The sequence below is a fragment of the Anopheles aquasalis genome, chromosome 3 (genome assembly GCF_943734665.1).
Source record: "Anopheles aquasalis chromosome 3, idAnoAquaMG_Q_19, whole genome shotgun sequence".
Taxonomy (NCBI): Eukaryota; Metazoa; Arthropoda; class Insecta; order Diptera; family Culicidae; genus Anopheles; species Anopheles aquasalis.
In genome coordinates this window covers 20,236-40,000 of record NC_064878.1, presented here as the reverse complement: position 1 = coordinate 40,000, position 19,765 = coordinate 20,236, and the positions used below count along the sequence as shown (strand labels likewise).

At 49.0% G+C, this 19,765-nt stretch overlaps 2 protein-coding genes across 2 annotated transcripts in view; both read left to right on the top strand.

Annotated features, from left to right (window-relative positions):
- The window catches only part of LOC126575621 (protein commissureless 2 homolog), a 45,582-nt gene extending 34,749 nt beyond the window's left edge, over positions 1 to 10,833 (top strand). The window contains exon 2 of the mRNA XM_050236409.1: positions 9,449 to 10,833. Within this exon, the coding sequence (XP_050092366.1) occupies positions 9,449 to 10,092 (644 nt within the window). The 3' untranslated portion in view covers positions 10,093 to 10,833. The remainder of the gene's footprint in view (positions 1 to 9,448) is intronic.
- A 5,576-nt stretch (positions 10,834 to 16,409) lies between these two features.
- On the top strand, positions 16,410 to 17,861 carry LOC126578955 (endochitinase-like). The gene is made up of 2 exons (XM_050242077.1): positions 16,410 to 17,038; positions 17,102 to 17,861. The coding sequence occupies exons 1-2, from the start codon at positions 16,410 to 16,412 to the stop codon at positions 17,706 to 17,708; spliced, it is 1,236 nt and encodes a 411-aa protein (XP_050098034.1). The 3' UTR covers positions 17,709 to 17,861.
- The last annotated feature ends 1,904 nt before the right edge of the window (positions 17,862 to 19,765 follow it).

The following is a 19,765-nucleotide window of genomic DNA, read 5'->3' as shown; positions in this document are numbered from 1 at the left end:
GAGGAGGCAAATGTGGGAGCCTATCTTGGGACGGTTTTCCACCACAATGTCCGGACCGCGTCCTCGACCTCATCGCAGAAGTTTTATGTTGAGTAAGTCCTCTCCCAAGAGTAGCTCCCCTCAGCCTGTCTCCACCGGTTTTTTGTCGGTTTTTTGTTGGTGGTTTTTGGGTTTTTGTCATCAACCGGTGTGTCCAACCTGCTGCGTCCAAACTGCGGACGGCATTAGCAAGGTTCGCTTTCGGGGTCTCAACTTTTAAGGTTATAAATATCGCAGCAGCGCAACAGTCCAACCCGATGATCAGGTATTAAGGTACGTGTACACGCCAACGACGACGACCTGATGGTGGCTAGTTGTTGCTAGTGAAATTTTACGGCTCAACGTCTTAAAAACCGGAAAGGAAAACGACCACCGGCTTTCCCAATCAGCGATAACCACCTCCAGAAACAAACTACCCGCGGCAGACCTGGCCGGAACCGAAGTTCGGAAACTCATAAAGTTCTTAAACGACCCACCGGCTCGGAGTTTCCATTCAATCTTGGCTTTTGTTTTGACACCACCTGGAGAACACACCACGGTTTTGTTGTGGAAGAGTTGACGTTGGCCTTACCTTTCAACCTAAATTGTCCGAGAACCGCAACCGTGGTGCGCGCACTCGGAAGGCTTCGACGGTGTCCGGGAAAACCGTAAAAAAGTTACGCTTTCTTCCACTTGTACCGCGACACCCAGGCGGATCCGGGGCCGAAATATTTTTCCTCGCGCCTACGTGCAATGCTGCCACTTGGTTGAATATTGCTGAGTTAGTAGGAGGTTTTCTCCCCTCGTTTCCCTTCGTGTAATCCTTGTCCTTGCCAATAACATATTCTTTGATGGGGACGCAGCAGCGTGCGGGAAGGATGGCGTGTCATAATCCGTGCGAAGGTAATTTATTTGTTTCGCACGCGCGCGCACACCCTAACCGAACTTTTTCCCCCACTGGACCGGGGGCTCTTGGTTTTTAATTTCGATGAATGGTGCAAAAATTAATCCACAAACCCCCTCCGGCCACAAGTCCTCCCTACACCACCACTACTCACTAATCTAATGTCTCGAGGAACGAACAACGGTGGTTTTGATTACTTCTCGTGATCACGACCCATCCGGATGTGCGCCAAGTATCCGGGAAGAGCTGGCGAAGATGGGAAGGAAATTTATTGGAGGAAATAAAGTTATTGGAAAACCAAACCAAACCAAACCGCAGCGCTAACCTTCCTCCCGAAGTGGGAGAAATGTCGTAGACCGGAAAATTCAATTGCAGACCAACACTAGAGATCGAGAGAGACAGAGAGACAGAGAGAAGATGGCGCACCAGGATGAGTTCTAAATTACTCATTATCTATTTCTAATGTTGAGGATTTGTCGGAAGTAGGGAGCTGCCGGGGCGTGTACAATCAATGGCGAGGGTTAAGGCAGATAAAGCGAAACTCCTCCATCCTTTTCTACGACGACGTTGCCGATACCAGCATCCCTTCACGACTCGGGGTTTTTACTCATTTCTGTAACCAACTAGTTAAAAAGAAATCGGGCGTGATAAAAGACCAAAAGAAGTGGCTTTAAAAAGGAAGCTAGGACCATCACTTCTTCTCTGTTTCTCCCTGATTCCACATTTTGTTGGAACGACCAAGATGCCTTCTGCTCATGTCATATTCTGTAGGAAATGGAGTTTGATATTCCATCATCTCGCGTACATAGGACACGGCACCCTTCTCGAGTTACGCTTGGTGCGTATCGAGGGAGAAGAATGGCCAACACAACTCTTCCGTCTAATTACACAACCCACTGTTGTGTGCGCCACCTGATCCTTCCGGAATCTGTCTTCTGGTTCCGGTATTCGATGTTTCAAGTGAGGTTCCTTTTGTTCCCATTTCTTAGCGCCGTGCCGCCAGTGCCGGATACTTTGCTGTGATGGCATTTCTTGGCGGAACGAAAAAAGGTGGTGCCAAAAATTACCTTGAAACTGAGTAGCAGACCGAACATCCTGATTTCACTAGCTTGGATCGAATCGCCCCGAGGAATGCTCAGGTTACGCATACAGGTTGTTGCTGTGAGCGAATCAATTTGCTTACCACACTGTGTCGCAGTGGTGGTAGGGTAACCAATTTCCCGAATTGGTTCCTGGCCCTTCCTGACTCTTTAATAGGGCTTCCTTCCTCGGGCTTTCATCTGGCCTACCTTCACGCGTGCTCGGTGGCCGAATTTAACCGACAAGCATGGTTGTTGCTCACCAGCGAATGCTGTGGGGTGTCGGTTGTGCAATTGAAACTTCCCACCCATTTTCGGGGCGGCAGGAAAGTGTTTCCGTTCAGCAACTCACTTACGCTGGTGGCGTGTGCGCCGCGGAAAGGCTTCCCATCCAGACAAACGAAGAAACAACGTACACGGTCGGGCGATAACAACAAAGAAATCAGTGAACGCATCCGACCATAAATTTTATTAGTTTATTGCGTAGCCCTTGTACGCCCAAAGGTTGCCAGCAGGAAGATGGAAAACCACGATCGAACGGTCGATATTTGTTTAAAAATTATAAACTATTCAACCAGCACGCACGCCAGCGGTCCCTCCATGCCTGGTCCTGATAATGTCCTGATTTATAGGGGTGAAAGTGGTCATATACGTCATAAAACGTGTCCCAATGAATAAGCCATGAAAAGAGGAAACAGCTGTTTGATCATTGACTTTGTTTCTGTATAAGGATATTTGAAACAATGGTGTTATCTGTGTGTAATGTCTTGAAAGGTTTCTCGTCATATGTCAACGACATTTCGGCATTCCTGACATCAAACAAATGCCATTAGAGGGGGGGGGGGGGGGGGATGATTCCAACTTTCCCAATGACGACACTCAATTTCTCGCCACCAGGAGTTTCCCTTTATTTTTATCCAACTCAATCCATCGCCAGTTGTTCCGGGGCGTGTTTAAGGATTTAACTTTTCAATTAACATCCCCAGCACAAACCGCGCTAGTGACTCCTGTGGGATTGTAGCAGACGCCGAGATGAACACTATCCAATCTCAACTCGACAACCCACATGCCCGAACTTTCGGCTGGTACCTAGGAGAGGTTAATTTCCTTTCCTACAGGGTCCTAAATCCAAGGGAGCGTAAAAAAAAGGGCTAACTAGTGGCGAGAAATAAGAAGTCCATCCTCTCGCCGGAAAGTACCAACCAACCGTGACCATCCGTTTGGGAGGTGGCTCAAAAGTTGGGAAGTAGTGAGTGGCATGCAAATGTTAAAAGGAAATTAAACGCAACCGACCGTGAAGACGATTTAGATTAGGTGTGTATGTGCGCTGCATTAGTCTAAACGACCGTGTGTGTGGGTGTGTTACGGGTGTTACGGCTACAGTGGCCACAGTCACAGGACCAGAGGCATCGTAGCGACTGACATCCACGGGAACTGGTTTCGTGCGCTTGGTCTCGATGTGACGGATATGTGATATGCAAATCAATTTAGTTAAACAACCCATTAACGCCACGCCGCTTGGTGCGCAGGCCGCACAAGGTTGGCATATCGGCACGGTACTTCCGGATTCCGGGGCCAGCGAACGAACGCATGAACCTTCGCGAATGATGATTCATCGGTGCTCAAACTTTGTCCTTGTTCGTTTTGGACATCGGGACCCAAAACCTCTGCAAAGTTGGTCCTGTTCCCCGTGCCATGTCAGCCAGCCGACGGTCCTTGAAGTGGAGACACATTCGACGTTCGTTCGATGTTCATGAGATCTGTGAGCAATGGGAGCACTATCAATCTTCATGATGAATCCCACTATTCGCCATTGTCGCCCCGGGCGGCCTCCCGGTGATGATGTGTCAAAGATTGATGGGAATTAAAGTTTTTCTCCATGCTCGTCCGACACTTCAGGACACTTCCCCAGGACCTGGAAATGTCCTGGCGCGTAGGCTGTCAGATAACGCCATCGATGATGATGATGGACTGCAGCAATCAGATGGAATCAACGCGGGCGGTCTAGCTGCCATGATCAAGCAGAGCCAATTGTCGTTCCTGTTCAGCGGGAAATGCATTTCCCAGCGTGCTCCCGTGCTGCTCGATGCTCGATGAATCATTCATTCCATTCAAAAAATTCGCCAAACGAATCCTCGGTGCGCTGTGGATTTGGAATTTGTATGCCGCCATCGTCATCGTCAACGGAAAGGGCAAGTTGCTCGCAAAAGGAAACACGGTAGAAACTTACATCTGCCGAGCAATGCCCAGCAACGCAACGGCATCATCATCAACGGCAACGGCAACGATTCCATTCTTCAGATTCCGGATCACCCCACGTGGGGTGCGCGTGGATGGAAGAGCATCAAACTTTGTATCAAAATTCAAAGTATGGCACACAGGACTCAGGGAAAAGGACGGAGACACAGGAAAAAATGCAATTTATATTGTTGAGAAATCCTCAACCGAACCGAACGGTCCGCAATCGGAATCAAAATCCATTACACACATATATCCCTCGCCCGGGTCGATACTGTATCTTCGCTTCCGTGCAATTCCTGATCCCGTTGAGACCGCTATTGCTTCGCCCTGCTTTCGATTTCTCGCTTCACCGGGGGTTACAGCAACCGGATGTATGGTGTGTGTGTGTGTGCTGGATCTTCTTCACACGCCTGATTCCGAGGGGGGTTTTCCTTGCACTTCGTGTCGTCGCATGATTTGGGGAAATGATTCGAAAGAAAATCCTCTCCAATCGACTCCTGGCGCGCTAGCACAGAGCGAGAGAGGTCGTGGTCGACGAGGCGAGGGTGAACGCGATTCGATTCGTGGAGATTAAAGTTGGGAATGGAAAAAGGGACGCCGGATAAAATATGTTTCTCTCGGTCGCTTTTCCTTCTTTCTGATCCATCCAATCCGCTGGCTAGGAGGGGCCTCGAACGGAGGCAGAAATTCTGGAGGCCGAAGAGCAACTATTTCCCATTTGAAATGGAATAATACATGGAAACATTGCCGACATTTTGCGCTCCCGCTGCTACACTGTAGGGCGGCCACCACGAGTTGGGATGACGTTTCACAGACACAACGACATGTCATCGTCATCATGATCATCATCAGCACATCGTGCTGATAAGCAGAACCACTGAAGGAGTAGTAGGGCATCTTCGCAGCAGGTGAACCATGGAAGATGAATCGTGAAGCCTCGTTCTCGTTCTCCGTACTCCGTGATTCAGATTTTGTCAGCCAGAAGACACCACGTACGTCGCCAAGGTCTAGAGCGAGCTCCCCTGGAATGCGTCCTTCTCGACCAATTTCTCAACCCTCACTGCGGGGTGTGGGGGGGACAAGGCCATAGAGAACAGAGAAATTTGAGAATCACCTGCATGACTCATGCTAGGGAAGGGTTTCATCTAACTACCGGAAGACATTTCCAAGGAGTTCCAAACCGCTCCCGAGGCGTGTCGTTGTCGTCGTCGTCTGAAGTTTTCATAGGCCTCATCATGCGGTGGTGCATCCTGTAATTATGTCTGCCATTGTCGTACGAATCCGGGCAACTCGAGACGACCCCGGAGTATCCGGTGTGTATGATCGTACGTCGTCGTCGTAGTAGTGGTCGTCCGAGGCCAATCATGTCGGAAAGCTTCACACACAGGAGTTTTATTGATTGAATAATTTTACGCTTCAGTAAGCAGCACTAAAAAGAGAATCCCCTCTGGGAGCTGTCTGTGCACGTTGGAGCACAGCAGTATCGAGCGTCTTCTGACGACATGTCAACAAGAGAAGCGAAAACAAGCCAATCGGAAGTTGTCGAGCGCTTGTCGTGCTTCACTGAAGCCACTGCACTCTAGCTGCTGCTGGCTCGAGTTCTTCATGTTGCAAACTCTGTCTTTTGGTGCGTGTACACCCGAGTGCATCAGAGGGAGCGAACAACGGAATGAACAACGCGTAAGCCACTAGGTATTCCCACGATGATCCGGATCCCCCGGAGGATCCTGGTACGTGCTTCTGCATGAGTCGAGCACTTTAAAGGGAATCCGTCTTCCATCGTTGCCCTTCAGGAAGGGTAGGGGTATGGTGCACGTTTTGAGAGCGGATTGTGTGTTGAACAAAAGCCCTCAAAAGAAAGAAAAACATCTCATACGAGCCTCTTTTTAGGAGAAGGAGGTGTCGCCGGATTTCGGTCACTACCCGAGGACCCTTTTTCCGATAATCTTTGCCCCCTTACTTCTCAAAAAACACTTGTCGGATACACCTCCGGGGGATCTTCAATACCGCGGCCCTAATAGCCGTTCTGTACAGCGCTGATTCCATGCTGAAGGAACATATATATCGGCAAAATTTACTTTTCTCCAACCAATCGGTCAACCATAACGCGGGAACGGTAAGATCAGAGAGGTGGAACGCACAAGATAAGGACCCAACCAGTGCTCCTCGGTCCTCACTCACGCGCACCTTTTGTGTGTTTGGAAGAGCATCCTTCCAGCGTGTCTTTGGTAATCGTTTATCGAATCTGCAGGTAACACGCGTATCAATCGGTTATTCCCTCGTCCTTTGAGGTACCGTTTCGGCAATCTGTTTCATGATCATATAATCACGTCCTTGTGTGTAACTTGATTCGTTCCATCCCTGATCGTTAACTGATCGAAATGCAACTACCACATCTCTCCATGCCGGGCACATCCCTCCAAAAATGCCTAGAACCGGACCTGAACCCCTGCAGCGAATTTCGGTGTCTGCTTTTTGTGTGCGTGTGTGGGTATGCTCGGTCCCGTCCGAGTTTCGGGTCTCTGGTTTTCCACTTGTTTCACGGAAAGGATCAAATCACAACATAAAGGGCCTGGAAATGGCCGTTCCCTGGACGTCATCAAACTTTCAAATTTTTATATAACCCAAAACCAAGACCTTCTCTGAGAAGAGGAGTAAAAAGGAGAGGAAAAAAGGATCCTTTCGTTTGCGTCTCTGGTGGGGTGCAAATAGGAGTTGTTCCAGTTCGTGCTTACACGCCCGTTAGTCGCCCGTGGTCGGGTTTCAGGAGATGTAGCAGCATCGAAGGCAGCAGAGAAAACATGGAAAAATGTATCTCTTCCAAGAAGTGTTCCATCCACGAAGCGGAACGTCATCCTGCGCCGTGGAGGTCCCCGTTGCGGGGTTTTTGCTGACCAAAAGACTCTGATTCGATAAGGGTTTGACTGGGGTTTCCCATTTCCTCTCACATTTTGTGTGCGTGTTTTTTGCTCCTGCTTTCTTTTATTTCTTTTCGGGTTGACTCGATTGAATATTAATGGCTCGCTTTGTATGCACGGGAAGATTTCGCCCTTTCACATCATAGTAGACTTCATCGGCGACGGCAACGGAGCCACCAAGCTGTCAAAAGAGCGAGACGGAGCTGGTTAGTAGACTGCAATCGAACGAAGGTTATCTTGATCGATAACGGTTTTACCGTACTGTGGGCTCGTGTAGCGGAACGATACCAGAAACACTACCACAATCCTCCTCCACCCTCGAAGGCAGGCCAGTCAGAGGCAGAGATGAGCGACAGTGAGCGAATCGTGTAATTTCTGAAATCATCTGCACATGAAAGGTTCTTAATTGGTCTCAAGGGAAGACCGAGAGAGAAAGAGGGCAGGAAGAGTGTCAATCGCCTGGCTGGCCATAAAAAAGGTGACCGCCTGGAGCAGAACGGCTTCAGTTTTTCAATTTCTTGAAAGAAACCAATCGAAGCAACCATGCCCAGCGATGGACGGCGATCGATCCCACCGGTTACCATCGTGATGTGCTCTCCCTCTCAGTGTCCAGTCGGGTGCATTAAGCTGCCGGTGGAGTTGTAGGGCGATCTGTTGGATTATCGAATAACCATCGTCGTCCGTTTGGAAATCATCATCGTCGTCAGTCACGAAAACACGCCTTACCCGTCCCTTGGCCACGCCGGGACCCGTGGCGAGTCTTTTCTGATTAATATATACTTTTTCTATTTATCCTCCCACCCAGGACAACGGGAGATGATAGTAAGTGTGGGCGTGGGTGGCGAATGTTGAATTCGATCGAAAACACAACACAATAGAATTCCTTTTCACTTGGCTGCCCTGCCGTGGATGAAGGAGAAGCTGCGTTTGGGCACCACCAGGGCCGCCAGTTAGCATTCCAGTCCATTGAACGCCTGGTGTCTAGTCTGGGCCTGGGCCTGGGCCTCCTTCCTACGCAGGACACCCTCTGAATGGGATATCAAGGCGGCAAGCTAGGCGTATGGTGGGTGCTTGTCCGTCCTTTTGTTCAGCATCCTTTTACTGAAAATTGCATTCGCGTCTCGACGACGCCGCCGCTTAGCCCTCTTGCTCTCACCGTTTGGCCTTCCCTTGCTGCCGATCCGGATCGACTTGGGTCGGCATCACTGGTGAGGTGTTTTGTTCGAATGAAAAATGACGCAACGGAAGCTGCGACGAGCCGCTTAAGACGCTGGCCTACGGCTCCACCAAAACGGCCTAAATGCTCCCAGGCGAAGCAGCAGCGTCATCGTTGCAATCGACCAAGAAGATTGCCATGGGCCGGCCGCATCACACACACACACACACACACACACACACACACACACACCAGTTAGCGTGTTCCCTTTTCGCGTGCTGCAAAGTGGCCATCCATCGAATGATTGATGTTTTCTTGGAAAAGAAGAAGAGGTTCGGCAATAGGAAACCACCGTCCGACCGACTTTGAACTGGCGCCAGAATTGGCCACAGAAGGGAGCAAGGAGGCCATATCGTGCCAGGGCTCGGTGTCGCAACATTTGCAGCATTCGATCTTCGGTGAAAGGGCGATGCATGCAATGGTGCGAGGTGACGTCCGCAAAGGGTCTTTTACTGCCTTCGGATCCTTTGAATATCCTTCGGCGCTTGTGGTGTTGTGATGAATGGTGCAGAAGAAATGCTGCCAAGGGAGAGAAACCGATACGTCCTGGCATGAGAAATAGGATGCACAGTCTCTGTGTGCCGGTTATTTCGATTCATCGAAACCGGCTCTACCGCAATGCCACCTTACTACGAGGTGGCATCCGCGTATCGACATGGTCCTGTGTGACATGTGTGCACCACATTACGCTGGATTAAATCGAGTACAAAAGAGAGAAGCTAGCATCGATGGCGTGGGACAAACACTGCTGACAGGTCCACCGTTCTGCCGGGCCCCTTTACGGAGGAGTCTTGTTATAAAATTGGAATTTCGATGGCCGAAGGATATGTGGATAGAAAAGGGGAGGATAATATTTATAGTTGCACGTAAGGACGTTGAGAATTTGCCATTCTTTAATACTAAGAGAGATAAAGGGGAAAACAGGGCTTTGAACTGGACCGTCGAGAGAATGAACTCAAGTGGCGGATGAAGTGACCCAAGAGAATCCTTCTTTGTAACTAACCTTTACAAAAAAGGCATTCAAGCAATCAACTAACATTTTTTTCCTTTCTTATTTTCTTCTCACTTACAGTATTAACTGCCAGATCGCAAACACTTTCGTCCATGGACATTGAGACGCCACCGCCGTATGATGTAGAGTCACTGCCCAGCTATACGATCGTCTCGGGACTACCGAGCTACCAGGATGCGATTGAGCAGCTGAAGCAAAAGCAGATGAAATACTACGAACCGATCAAGGTACATCGACCGAGCGTAATGAAGCTGTTCGAACCGCAAGATCTGTTGATGACGAGTCCAAACATTCCGAGCGCCTCGAAACGGGAGGAGATCCGGTACACCTTCGCTAACCGGCCACTGTCGACCATCGAGATGGGCACGGAAGCACTGCCAGCCACTGGTGCAGCAGCTTCTGGCGCAGCTGATGTTGAGACTAGCAGTTGCCAGCAGATCGCAATAACAATAGATCAACCGTCGACAGTTAATCTTCCCGCGATGCCGACGGTACCGCCACCACCGTATAAGCGAGAAATCTCGACAATCTCGTCCACGAACTCGGTGGTCATTGCCGATCAGTCAGCCAACGGTCAACCGTCTCCCGATCTCGGTACCACGGCGGAACATCTGCCGACGACGATGCGGTTCCCACAGGCGCAGAAAAAGATCGACGTGTGCCATTACGCGATCGAGAACGAACGGCAGGCTGGGCGCAGTTGAGGCAGACGGACCTTGCGATGCGCCTCTGCTACGGTGCACGTTTAGAGGTTACACGAACAGAAACAGAAACTACATGCTGGACGATGAAGGATGAGGATTACAAATCACTCTCTGACTGTGTTATTAACGATTAATTTATTAGATAGATTCTATTAATGCGCTGCAGAAGCGAATTGAGGAGATCGGGATTCCGGTTGATATGGGAGGGTTGACACGCAGCGAGTTTCTTGGCAGCGGGAGACTTATCGGTGTTCCACGTAGTAGTTCTTCATCCATATCCTGGTATCGGTCAGCAGCATCGCACGGCGGGCTCGTGAGTGTCTGGTTCAGCAGTGGATTGAAAGTGTGGTCGGACACACACGGACGCAAGGCTTCAAAGGAAGCTTCCAAGAAATACTCCAAACATTTACCCGCGGAAATCTCATGTCCAATGAACACAGTGATCGTAAGAGGGAGACAGAAAGGATTTGAATATAAACCCACACTAGTAGGATCGCTAGTTGTTTAAGGATTCTAGTCCGTTACGTAACGATTTGATCCTTTCGTTTCGTCTGCTCGCCATCTGCGCGGTCGTCCGTGCGGAGGATCCCGATCGTTTTACAGGATAGGTTTTCGCATTTTACACATTTGCCCAATCGACAGGTTTGTGGCGACCTAGCGAGTAGTGTGTTTTATTGTAATAAAATAACGAGAAAATATAAAAAAGAAAAAAAAACACCCTAGCGCCATCGATATGGAGAATGCGAAAGGACGAAAACGAGAGAAAAAGAGAGATTTATAGAGAAACTATACACTATATTTACACGATTGGAGACTGTTGCTTTGGGCATTCCACCATCGCGCATCATCCTTCCTTGGTTCCGAGCGCCTTTGTAAGAGGGGCGAGAAGATGTTGGGACGAATGCTACCCCTCAGGGGGTCGGATGACAAGTGGATGTGGATACTAGGTGCACCAAATCCCCCGTGATCGATTAAAAGACTCCCCATGTTTTCGTAGATCATAGTAGCGTAACCAGCAATTCCGATGCAGCATAAGGGCAGGGTGTAGTAGCTCCAAAGGAAGGAGTAGTATCTGTTCATCCTTCCCATCCATACAAAGCACACGTTAGCGTTAGGTGGCTTCAGGCATAAGAGCGTTTGTAAGGGAAGGATTATTTACGCCGCATAGCTGCGACGATATAGACCGATGGTTTGCCGACGACCATCCAGTGTATATCAGTGTGTTACTACTATCCCTACCCCGCCATTGCTACCAGCGGATGTTGACGATGCTCAATAAGGTGTTTGCAGCCGAGTGAAAAATGAACGGAAATTCCATACGAAAATGTAACTCAAGCTGGTGTCTATCTGTCCGCTTTATTTTGTTTGCGTGAAAGAAATCGTTTGAGATGGTTTGAAAATTGTTGCTTTAATTTCATATTTCATTATGGTTGGAATATAAAAGTTTTCGGTTTTAATTATTTAATCTACGAAAAGTTGGTTAAACGGATCGAATCAAAATTTGAGCTTTAACTCGCGTTAATGCATTCATGGCTTCACCGGAAATCGTAGTTGGCATAGTTATCCTCATAGCCACCTGTTGCTAACGCATCTAGTTTCCCGGAATGGTTATAAATGCCATTCGTGTTGTTAGTGATTTGTGCACGAGCCTCACGTATAAATTATCACAAACCCCCCGAAGCTCAACTAGAACCGGCGTAATAAACGAACGGGAAACGTGTACCACACAAACTTTTCAAGTGATCGTAAAGTAGAAAATCCTTTAAGCTATCATTTGCACACTCGGAAACTTTCAGCGCATACGCTTGAATCCCACGGTTCTAAATTATCAACGCCGCGGATTGCTTTTCCATTCTTTGACCACTTAACTTCCAGTGAATTGAACCAAACAATTCCGCTGACGCTGCGAGCCGGCGACAACGAGTGTTGCTGACGCACTTGGTAAGCGCCATCGTTCTGTGAAGATATTTCACAGGACAGCAGCGAGCGACAGCAAAAAAAAACGGAACTTCCTCTAAAAACTCCGGAAAATCATAAAACTATTTTACAGCAAAGCTTCTAAAACAAACACAAACCATCGTCAACGTCTAGGCGAGCCGCCACACGTGGGCTATTTTGCCTGCCCTGTCAGCAACGTCATCATCGGACATCAGAGGCGAGCAGAGGAGAAAAGTCCTAGCAGCCACTGGCTAGATTATGCTGACTAAAAGCCCGGAAAAATGTTTTATCACCGTGCATGCCATGGCCACGGCTCTGGCGTGTAATAAATTTGAACTTTCCATTCGGCTGAGGCTGACCACTTTCCTGATCCCTCCCCCGCGGTTCAAGCTGTATCCATTTTTGAGAAGGAGTTGTGGCACTCTCATGGCAATGTATCCACACACAACTCTATTTGCATACGGCCCCCACCATACTGGTCAAATTGAAGGCCAACACAATCATGGTTGGTGCCTAGTGGAACAATGGGAAGGTTTGGGGATCGGGGCGTAGCTCCAATTGAGAGCTTAGCCCTTCTTTGGTCGAGTCGTTCTTCCGGTTGGTCATCTTCGATAGAACGTGGTGATCACCAACCAGCAGCACCACCACCACCAGGGAGTGGAGTTATTTACTTAGGACCAGGCGAGAACCACACTCAGCACGAAGCACCGTACGTGCTCGAGAAGAAAAATACTCTATTAGCATAGCATGTCGTGGTCCCTGGCCACTCAAAGCAGGCCTCACAGCTCTACCCTAAAGAAACATACTTTACCCACGGAATTGATTTCCGACGGACTTTGGCCATCACAGTGGGAACGTAACCGAGGATGTAGTTGTCGATTTCCCTCGAGGCCGTTAAGCGGTGGCCGTTCAGACCGCGCCGCAGGAACACCGAAAAAAAGGTTGGCCACTCTATCCGTACATCACGGAGGATCCGTGTCGCTAACAAGTTTGCAATCAACTCTCGGCGCCAGTTCGTCATCGCCACCGGTTCCAGGGATCCTTCTTGGGGTCCATTCATGTCCGGACTTCCAGCTGGCGAAAAAAATAACTTCCGAGAGAGCGGAAAGTTTTTCCAACCCTGAGGAAAATGCAGACACGAACCACGAACACGAGAGAGAGAGAGAGAGAGAGAGAGAGAGAGAGAGAGAGAGAGAGAGAGAGAGAGAGAGAGAGAGAGAGAGAGAGAGAGAGAGAGAGAGAGAGAGAGAGAGAGAGAGAGAAAGAGAGAGAGAGAGAGAGAGAGAGAGAGAGAACGATGGGAAACTTGTAACAACCATTTCCGCATTGAGTCGGACAATTTCTCTTGGATTAGGCCACCCCTGCAGGCATTCGTTCACTGTTCGTTGCGACGGCTGCAGGTGTGCCTGCGGGAGGTCGAACGTTTGATTAAAAAGTACTAAGCCGGATCGAATCCGACGAGTCCTAGTACTCGCTCCAGGGCTCCTAAGGTGTGCCGTTTTTAATTTAAAGCTGGAACCGACGACGAAGAGGCGTGGAGGACTGACGCCGGATTTCAATTTGCGAAGGCTGCGAGGTGGAAGCGAAAGTTTATCCTTGTCGCGGCCGTCCGGTCGGTGTCACCCCCGGACATCGGATCGGGGATTGGCCCAGATTGATGGCTCTTTAGCGGAACGGGGAGCAGCCTGGTCTGGTAGTAAATTTGGGTAATTTATGGCGCCACCGTTGCCTTCGTCAACTTCTTGGCGTCCGTTTTGTAAATTAGGCTTTTGAGGGGGCCGTCGGAGCTCTTGTCTGATCGTCTGATTAAAGTGCGTGCAGCAGACAGTCCATTTGTCTTCTGGTTGGCTTCCGAACACCGGAAGCTGATTGATTAGGTGTGAAGAACGGTTGATGAGGGAATCGGCCGCAGTTGCTCTGTGAGTGTGTGAGCAACTCCAACTCCCCGCACTATGCCGGGCCCTGGGATAATCCTAGCCACTGATGAGACTCATCGATGTTCATGTTTATCGCACCTCATCCCCGAGCAAAAAGAGGGAGACACAGAGTCCCTTTCCTGGTGGGACTTATCCGCCCAAGAGCCCGCTTCCTTCGCCTTCACAGACTACCCCAACTTAAAGGCGAAACACAACTACAACGCCAGGGATTCAGTAGCTTTCCCCACTTCGTTGAGGCAGCGTCATTGCTGCCTCTGCTGGAAACCCAGGCCAGGCTCCGGGATTCCCCAGTGTGTTTGCTTTACGATTAAATTTTATTTCTTTGATTATGAGATGAAATAAGCGTAGTTTTATCAGCTCTCGCCATCTCGGGTGGTCTGGTGGGAACGCCAGCATGACGAAGTAGGGTTCTAGAGAGATAGAGAGACATCCTCCAGAGTTTTCCGGTGCTCCGGTGGACTGGGACTAGCTGACGAATGAGATGTGCTGGATGGATAGTGTTGCGTGTGGCGGCGTTTGGAAACCGTATTTCCATTTTCTTTAATGGAAGTTTCAAATTAAGAAATGGATTTTCCGCAACACGCAAGACCGGATCAGGATCCTGGAAAATGATTCCGTCATTTAGACGCATTTAATGGAATGTATATCCAATTGATTGGTTCGAGTAGGAAGAGGCTTCTTGGAACATTTCCCCCACGGGGGAAGATACTAGCAGCATTAGCACTCTGTTCATTTAAATACGATTTAAAGACCTAAAGTCCTCAAGTCCTGTAAACTGTCTGCAAGTCCTAGCACATGCTGCATTCAATTCCTGTAATGAGTCAAGTAGCTACTAAACAAACAGTGGAAGCAAGTTCGAACGAATCACTGTCGTACATTGATTGGCTGGTGGGTTTTTCCAAGTTTTTCGGTGATTTCACCGAGCAAAGGCAACTTCATTGGCAATGGGTTGTGCTCGACTATCTGGGTATGGAGGGAAGACTCCCCTACAATTTCGGTTTAATGCTAAGGGATGCGATGAAAAATAGCACCACCCGGCAGGTTTAGGCCATGTTTACTGGAATCTTTACACCCATACCCACACCAGGATTTCAGTACTGCCGGTATGACGTGGCGATACAGCCCGAAATTCCCAAAAGCACCATCGGTAGTCCCCTTCGCTTTCGCATCGCCGTCGGAACAATACCAAATTGCATTGCATCATGCTAAAGCGCAAAGCGGCTGCAAGAAGGGAGAGAGCAATCTTGCCAATGATTCCCTGAAAGAAATTAAACAAACAAAACCGTTTTAGGGGTGGGAGTGGAACAAAACGGCCACCTATCGGTGGTCCCCTTGCTACCGCCGCCGCCAACCGAGCCCAACGATGAATGGCAAATGCAATTTAATCTCAAACGGTATATCACACTTTCGCCACACCGTCCTGGTCCCTTTTGTAGTACGCAGTCCTGGCCCTGGAACTCGTCTTGTCGTGTTTTTTAGGGGAAAAAGGGGACGACGAATCCCGGAGAGTAGTAACAGTAGGCTGGGTGTAAAAAGTGAATCATCCGCTAGTCAGCCACGCATGGCACAGTAGGCTAGCATATTATTGCGAGGGGCAACAGAGAACACACCAGAGCACCAGATGGACCGGAGAGCCACTGCGGAACCTAAATTGCTACACTCTTGCCCCCGTTACACGCGACGGCGAACGACCCCTCGGATGGCACATTTTGATGGAAAAACCTTCCTTCCGCGTCATTACATTTCCCACAATCCACCGAGTGTCTGGGGTGGTCGGGGGTTGGCCGCTGTGTGTATTTGGATCTTACTAGCCCTCTGCATCCTCCTTCCATCCGCTCGCTCGCGTTTTTCTTTTATTATTACTCGCGTCGTTGCATCTCGATGACAATGCTTGGAGGGAGAACAGCAAGAAAGTGCGAATAAGTGGGGCTTGATCCCTTTTTTAAAGGTTGAAAGGAAGAGCTGGTGGCCAGGATCGCTGTCAGGATCGGGAAAATGATGAAAATTGCATCACATAAATACGAACACAAACTCTGCGGCACACTCTGGCCAAACCGAGTAACGGGGGAAAGCGTTAAGGTGCCACTCGGAAGTCCACGTGCCGGTATCATCCGTTTTTGCTCGAGGACGACACAGTGATAAGCGTGTTGTTATGCTCAGAGAGCAAGGATCGGAACATGGAATGCTCGAATTGGTACCTGCCGAGGCTCTATCCGAACAAAAGTTACGATCGAATGGCTGACCTTGTAACGGTTGTACCGGTTTTGTCACGCTACTCGTCAAAAGTTCGCTTCAGCAGTGTCGATCCGATTTCTTACCGAAAAACCTGTTTCTGCCGAACCGAGAGAATGCACACGGCAACGGAAACGGAGCAGACCAGAACCGAGTCAGTAATAATCGTCACTTTGGACCAAGAACACGTCGATGAGACGTCGTTACACAATGCGTCCGTGGCAGAAGACGACAACATTGGCGATGTTGTGGATCGCGTTGATTCTCGTGTATCCAGCATCCACGGCGTCTATTCATAAACGACTCGTGTGCAAGTTCAGTAGCTGGTCAACGGATCGAGACTTTCGCGGTAATTTCACGTATGAGACGAAGCAAATCCCCGTGAAACTTTGTACGCACTTGGTGTACAGTTTCGCCCAGGTTGATCAAAAGTTTTTCGACATTCAACCGGAAAACCCCACACGCGATATACTACGGTCCGGCTATAAGCACTTTACGGCGCTCAAGGAGCGGCAACCGACGCTACGGCTCCTGATCGATGTCCACTGTCTGCTGGCGGGTTGTGTGACGTCGGTGTGGAAACCGAATGCCACCGCGGTCCGAGACAATCGTCAAAAATTTATCGCGAGTGTGATCGAGTTTTTGGAAACGTATCGCTTCGATGGCATTGTGATTAGCTCGTACGATCGCGAGGATGTGGATGAGCTGTACCGGCTGGTGGATGGGTTGAAGCAGAGCTTTCGGAATGCTGGGTACGCTAGTTGGGAGGTGATTACCTATCTCCCGAGTTTCAGCAAAAAGTACGAGACAGAAGTTTACCAAAAACGTCGTATATGCGAGTAAGTATCCGGCGTCAAGCGCAATGAGACACTAGTTATTCCGTTCTGTGCTGTTTCTTGCAGAGTTGCTGATTACGTTATTGAAGGCGTCTCGTATGCCCGATCGGTCGACTCGGCAAAGGTTGATGTACCTAGCCCGATGGGCAGTCGACCGTTCGATGCCGGGGAGTTCATGAATCTCACTGTGAAGCGTGCAATCGATACGTGGATCAGCAGCGGATGTCGCTCGGAAAAGATCCTCCTCGAAGTGCCCTTCCATGGACGTCCTTTCATTCTGGCAAACGGACGGAACCGCGTGCCAGGCTCTGCTGCTCTTCCCTTTGGTCAACCCGCTGGATACACAGGGCCGGAACGGAAGGCATACTACGAGATCTGTCAAGAGCTGCTCGATCGAAGCTGGACGATCGAATGGGATCCCCGGAGTATGGCACCGTACGCGTACCGAAACACACAGTGGGTTGGATATGAGAACGAGATCTCCGTCGTCGAGAAGGCCAACTATGCGATCAGACTGGGGCTCGGTGGTCTCTACGCTTCGCCGATCGATTTCGACGACTTCCGAGGAGTTTGCGGTAAGAAGCACATCCTGCTCAATGCTTTGGCGGGCACTTTCAAACCCAACCAACTGACACCGGATGAATCGCTCGATTTTGCCATCTTTCGCGGGTAAACATACAACCGAAGGCATCGCTGTATCGGGACATCCCCTTGTTTCGTGAAGCTCGAAGCGAAGTAGTTCATAGTAGCCAAGGGAAACTTGGCAACCACATCCAGTGCAAGAAGAGCAGGCTGAGCGAGCAGCTACCCGTTTTCCTTTCTTCTGGTTCACAGTGCGTCATATAATGTTGGCGACATTCCTTTCTGGTCTCCAGCCTCTACCGTCTATCTATAAACTCTCACACTTCCACTCCGTTCAGTAGTAGATGGAGGGAGGGCGTCAGGTTTGTTATGCAAAATTTTATTACATTAATAACACTGAGTGCCTCCCGACTGAAGGCAAAGGGGAGCGAACGACCATGACCACACCAGGATGAGAGACTACATTCTTTACGCTACCACAACGTTTCCTTCATTTTTTAATTTAAGTTTTCACTCATCGTGCCCCTCGTTCATGGTGCATAAGCCACTGCAGGCAGGTTATTAAATCCGTTAGAAAATGTGGAAAACTTGTGCACTTTTGCTCCGGCTGCAGCACCGTGGACCTTTGCCGCTGTTAATGCTTTCTTCGTTGAGGGTACAGCTTCCAATCTTTGATGGAAAGTTTTGCTTCCTAGATGCAGCGTTAATCCTTAACCTGGTGTTCTAGAGCATTCTTCTCTTACTTACAAACAAGTAATTAGCTCTTTTGATAAGTTAGTTAGTAAGGAAATCGTAGATTATTTTTTCAACATCCACTCAATTGGATAATTTCTGGGTGCGTGTCAAAATAAGATAAATTGAATTTAAATTTACCCTATGCATTTTATCTGGAGAACAAGAGCTTCAGGCAGTTGAACACCAATGTAATAAAGTCCAAATAAATGCAAAAGAATGAATCAACGTACAAATAAATACGATTGCTGGGTACACTTATTCACTCAATATTCTTATCTTCGCGAGAAATATGCTGACGAACCAGTGCAATTCAATTTCTCTCTCGCCATTTATCCGCTCTTTCGTTGTAAAGCGTTTTAACGCACCCTCTTTTGATTATCCCGTAATAAACAAATAAATTGTAAAAAAGGAATTTTCTCACTAGCGCAATGCTCTTGGCCTATGTTATAATCGGATACATATGGGGACGCCGTACGGGATTTTAATAGTTCAAAACCCGCATGCTCCGAGGCGACATAAAACGGAAAGACGCAAAAAAGGAGTCCACATCCGTTTACGGTGTAACGCAATAGTACCAGCATACCGCGAGAACCACGTTTATCCTCGACTACCAGAATGTACCATCATCTCACGTTATCATCATCATCAAGGGTGCAGACCATGTGAAGCGGAAGTTGAGACGTTAAGGGATGAGTTTGAGACGATCAAAATTGTCAACCGGCAGTTAAATCTCGCCATCTCGCGCTAATTAATCGTCGATTAGAACCAATTAGCGGGATAGAGCGTAGAGTCTCGATCAACTGGCTGGTTGGATGGATGGATGGATGGATGGTTGGACGAATCGATCGATCGATTGATGGGAGTAATTTTCCAATCGGAACCAGCAAAAGGGCGAGCTGCCTTTTTGGGAAGCGAAAGTATGTCAATAGATCGCCTGCGTGCCCGCTGATAGCGGGGGGGGGGGGGGATGCTATTAGTGATAAATCAGTCCATATTTGTGTGGAATTAACGGAGCAATAAAGCGTCGCTTATCGGAGCGAAGCAACAATGAAGACACGGCTCATCGACGGGATCCCCGTTGATAAATCCTCCGAACCAGCGCTTTTACTTTATCGAAAAAACCACAAAACGGTGGATAATTTGCTGGCGAAGCAACAGATTTACACCAGACGCAACTAAATCACTTTGTAAATCTTCCGGTTTATTCGGCCGCGGTGGCGGACATTTGGAACCCCCGAATTTAAATCCGACTTTTAACGGCGATGGCGAGAATGGAGAGCCGCACCATCATGCATTTCCCGTAACCTAATTATTGGTCCGTGCTCGTTATGAGCTTAACGTTCTTTCGGCTTCCGCGGTGATTCCGTCTAATGTACGACCGATCTTTTTCCATTTCGTGTGCGCCTGGATGTG

Coding starts and splice junctions, on each gene's coding strand:
- LOC126578955 (XM_050242077.1), top strand. CDS start 16,410: ATGCGTCCGTGGCAGAAGACGACAACATTGGCGATGTTGTGGATCGCG. Junction 17,039..17,101: donor CAAAAACGTCGTATATGCGA/GTAAGTATCCGG, acceptor TGTTTCTTGCAG/AGTTGCTGATTACGTTATTG.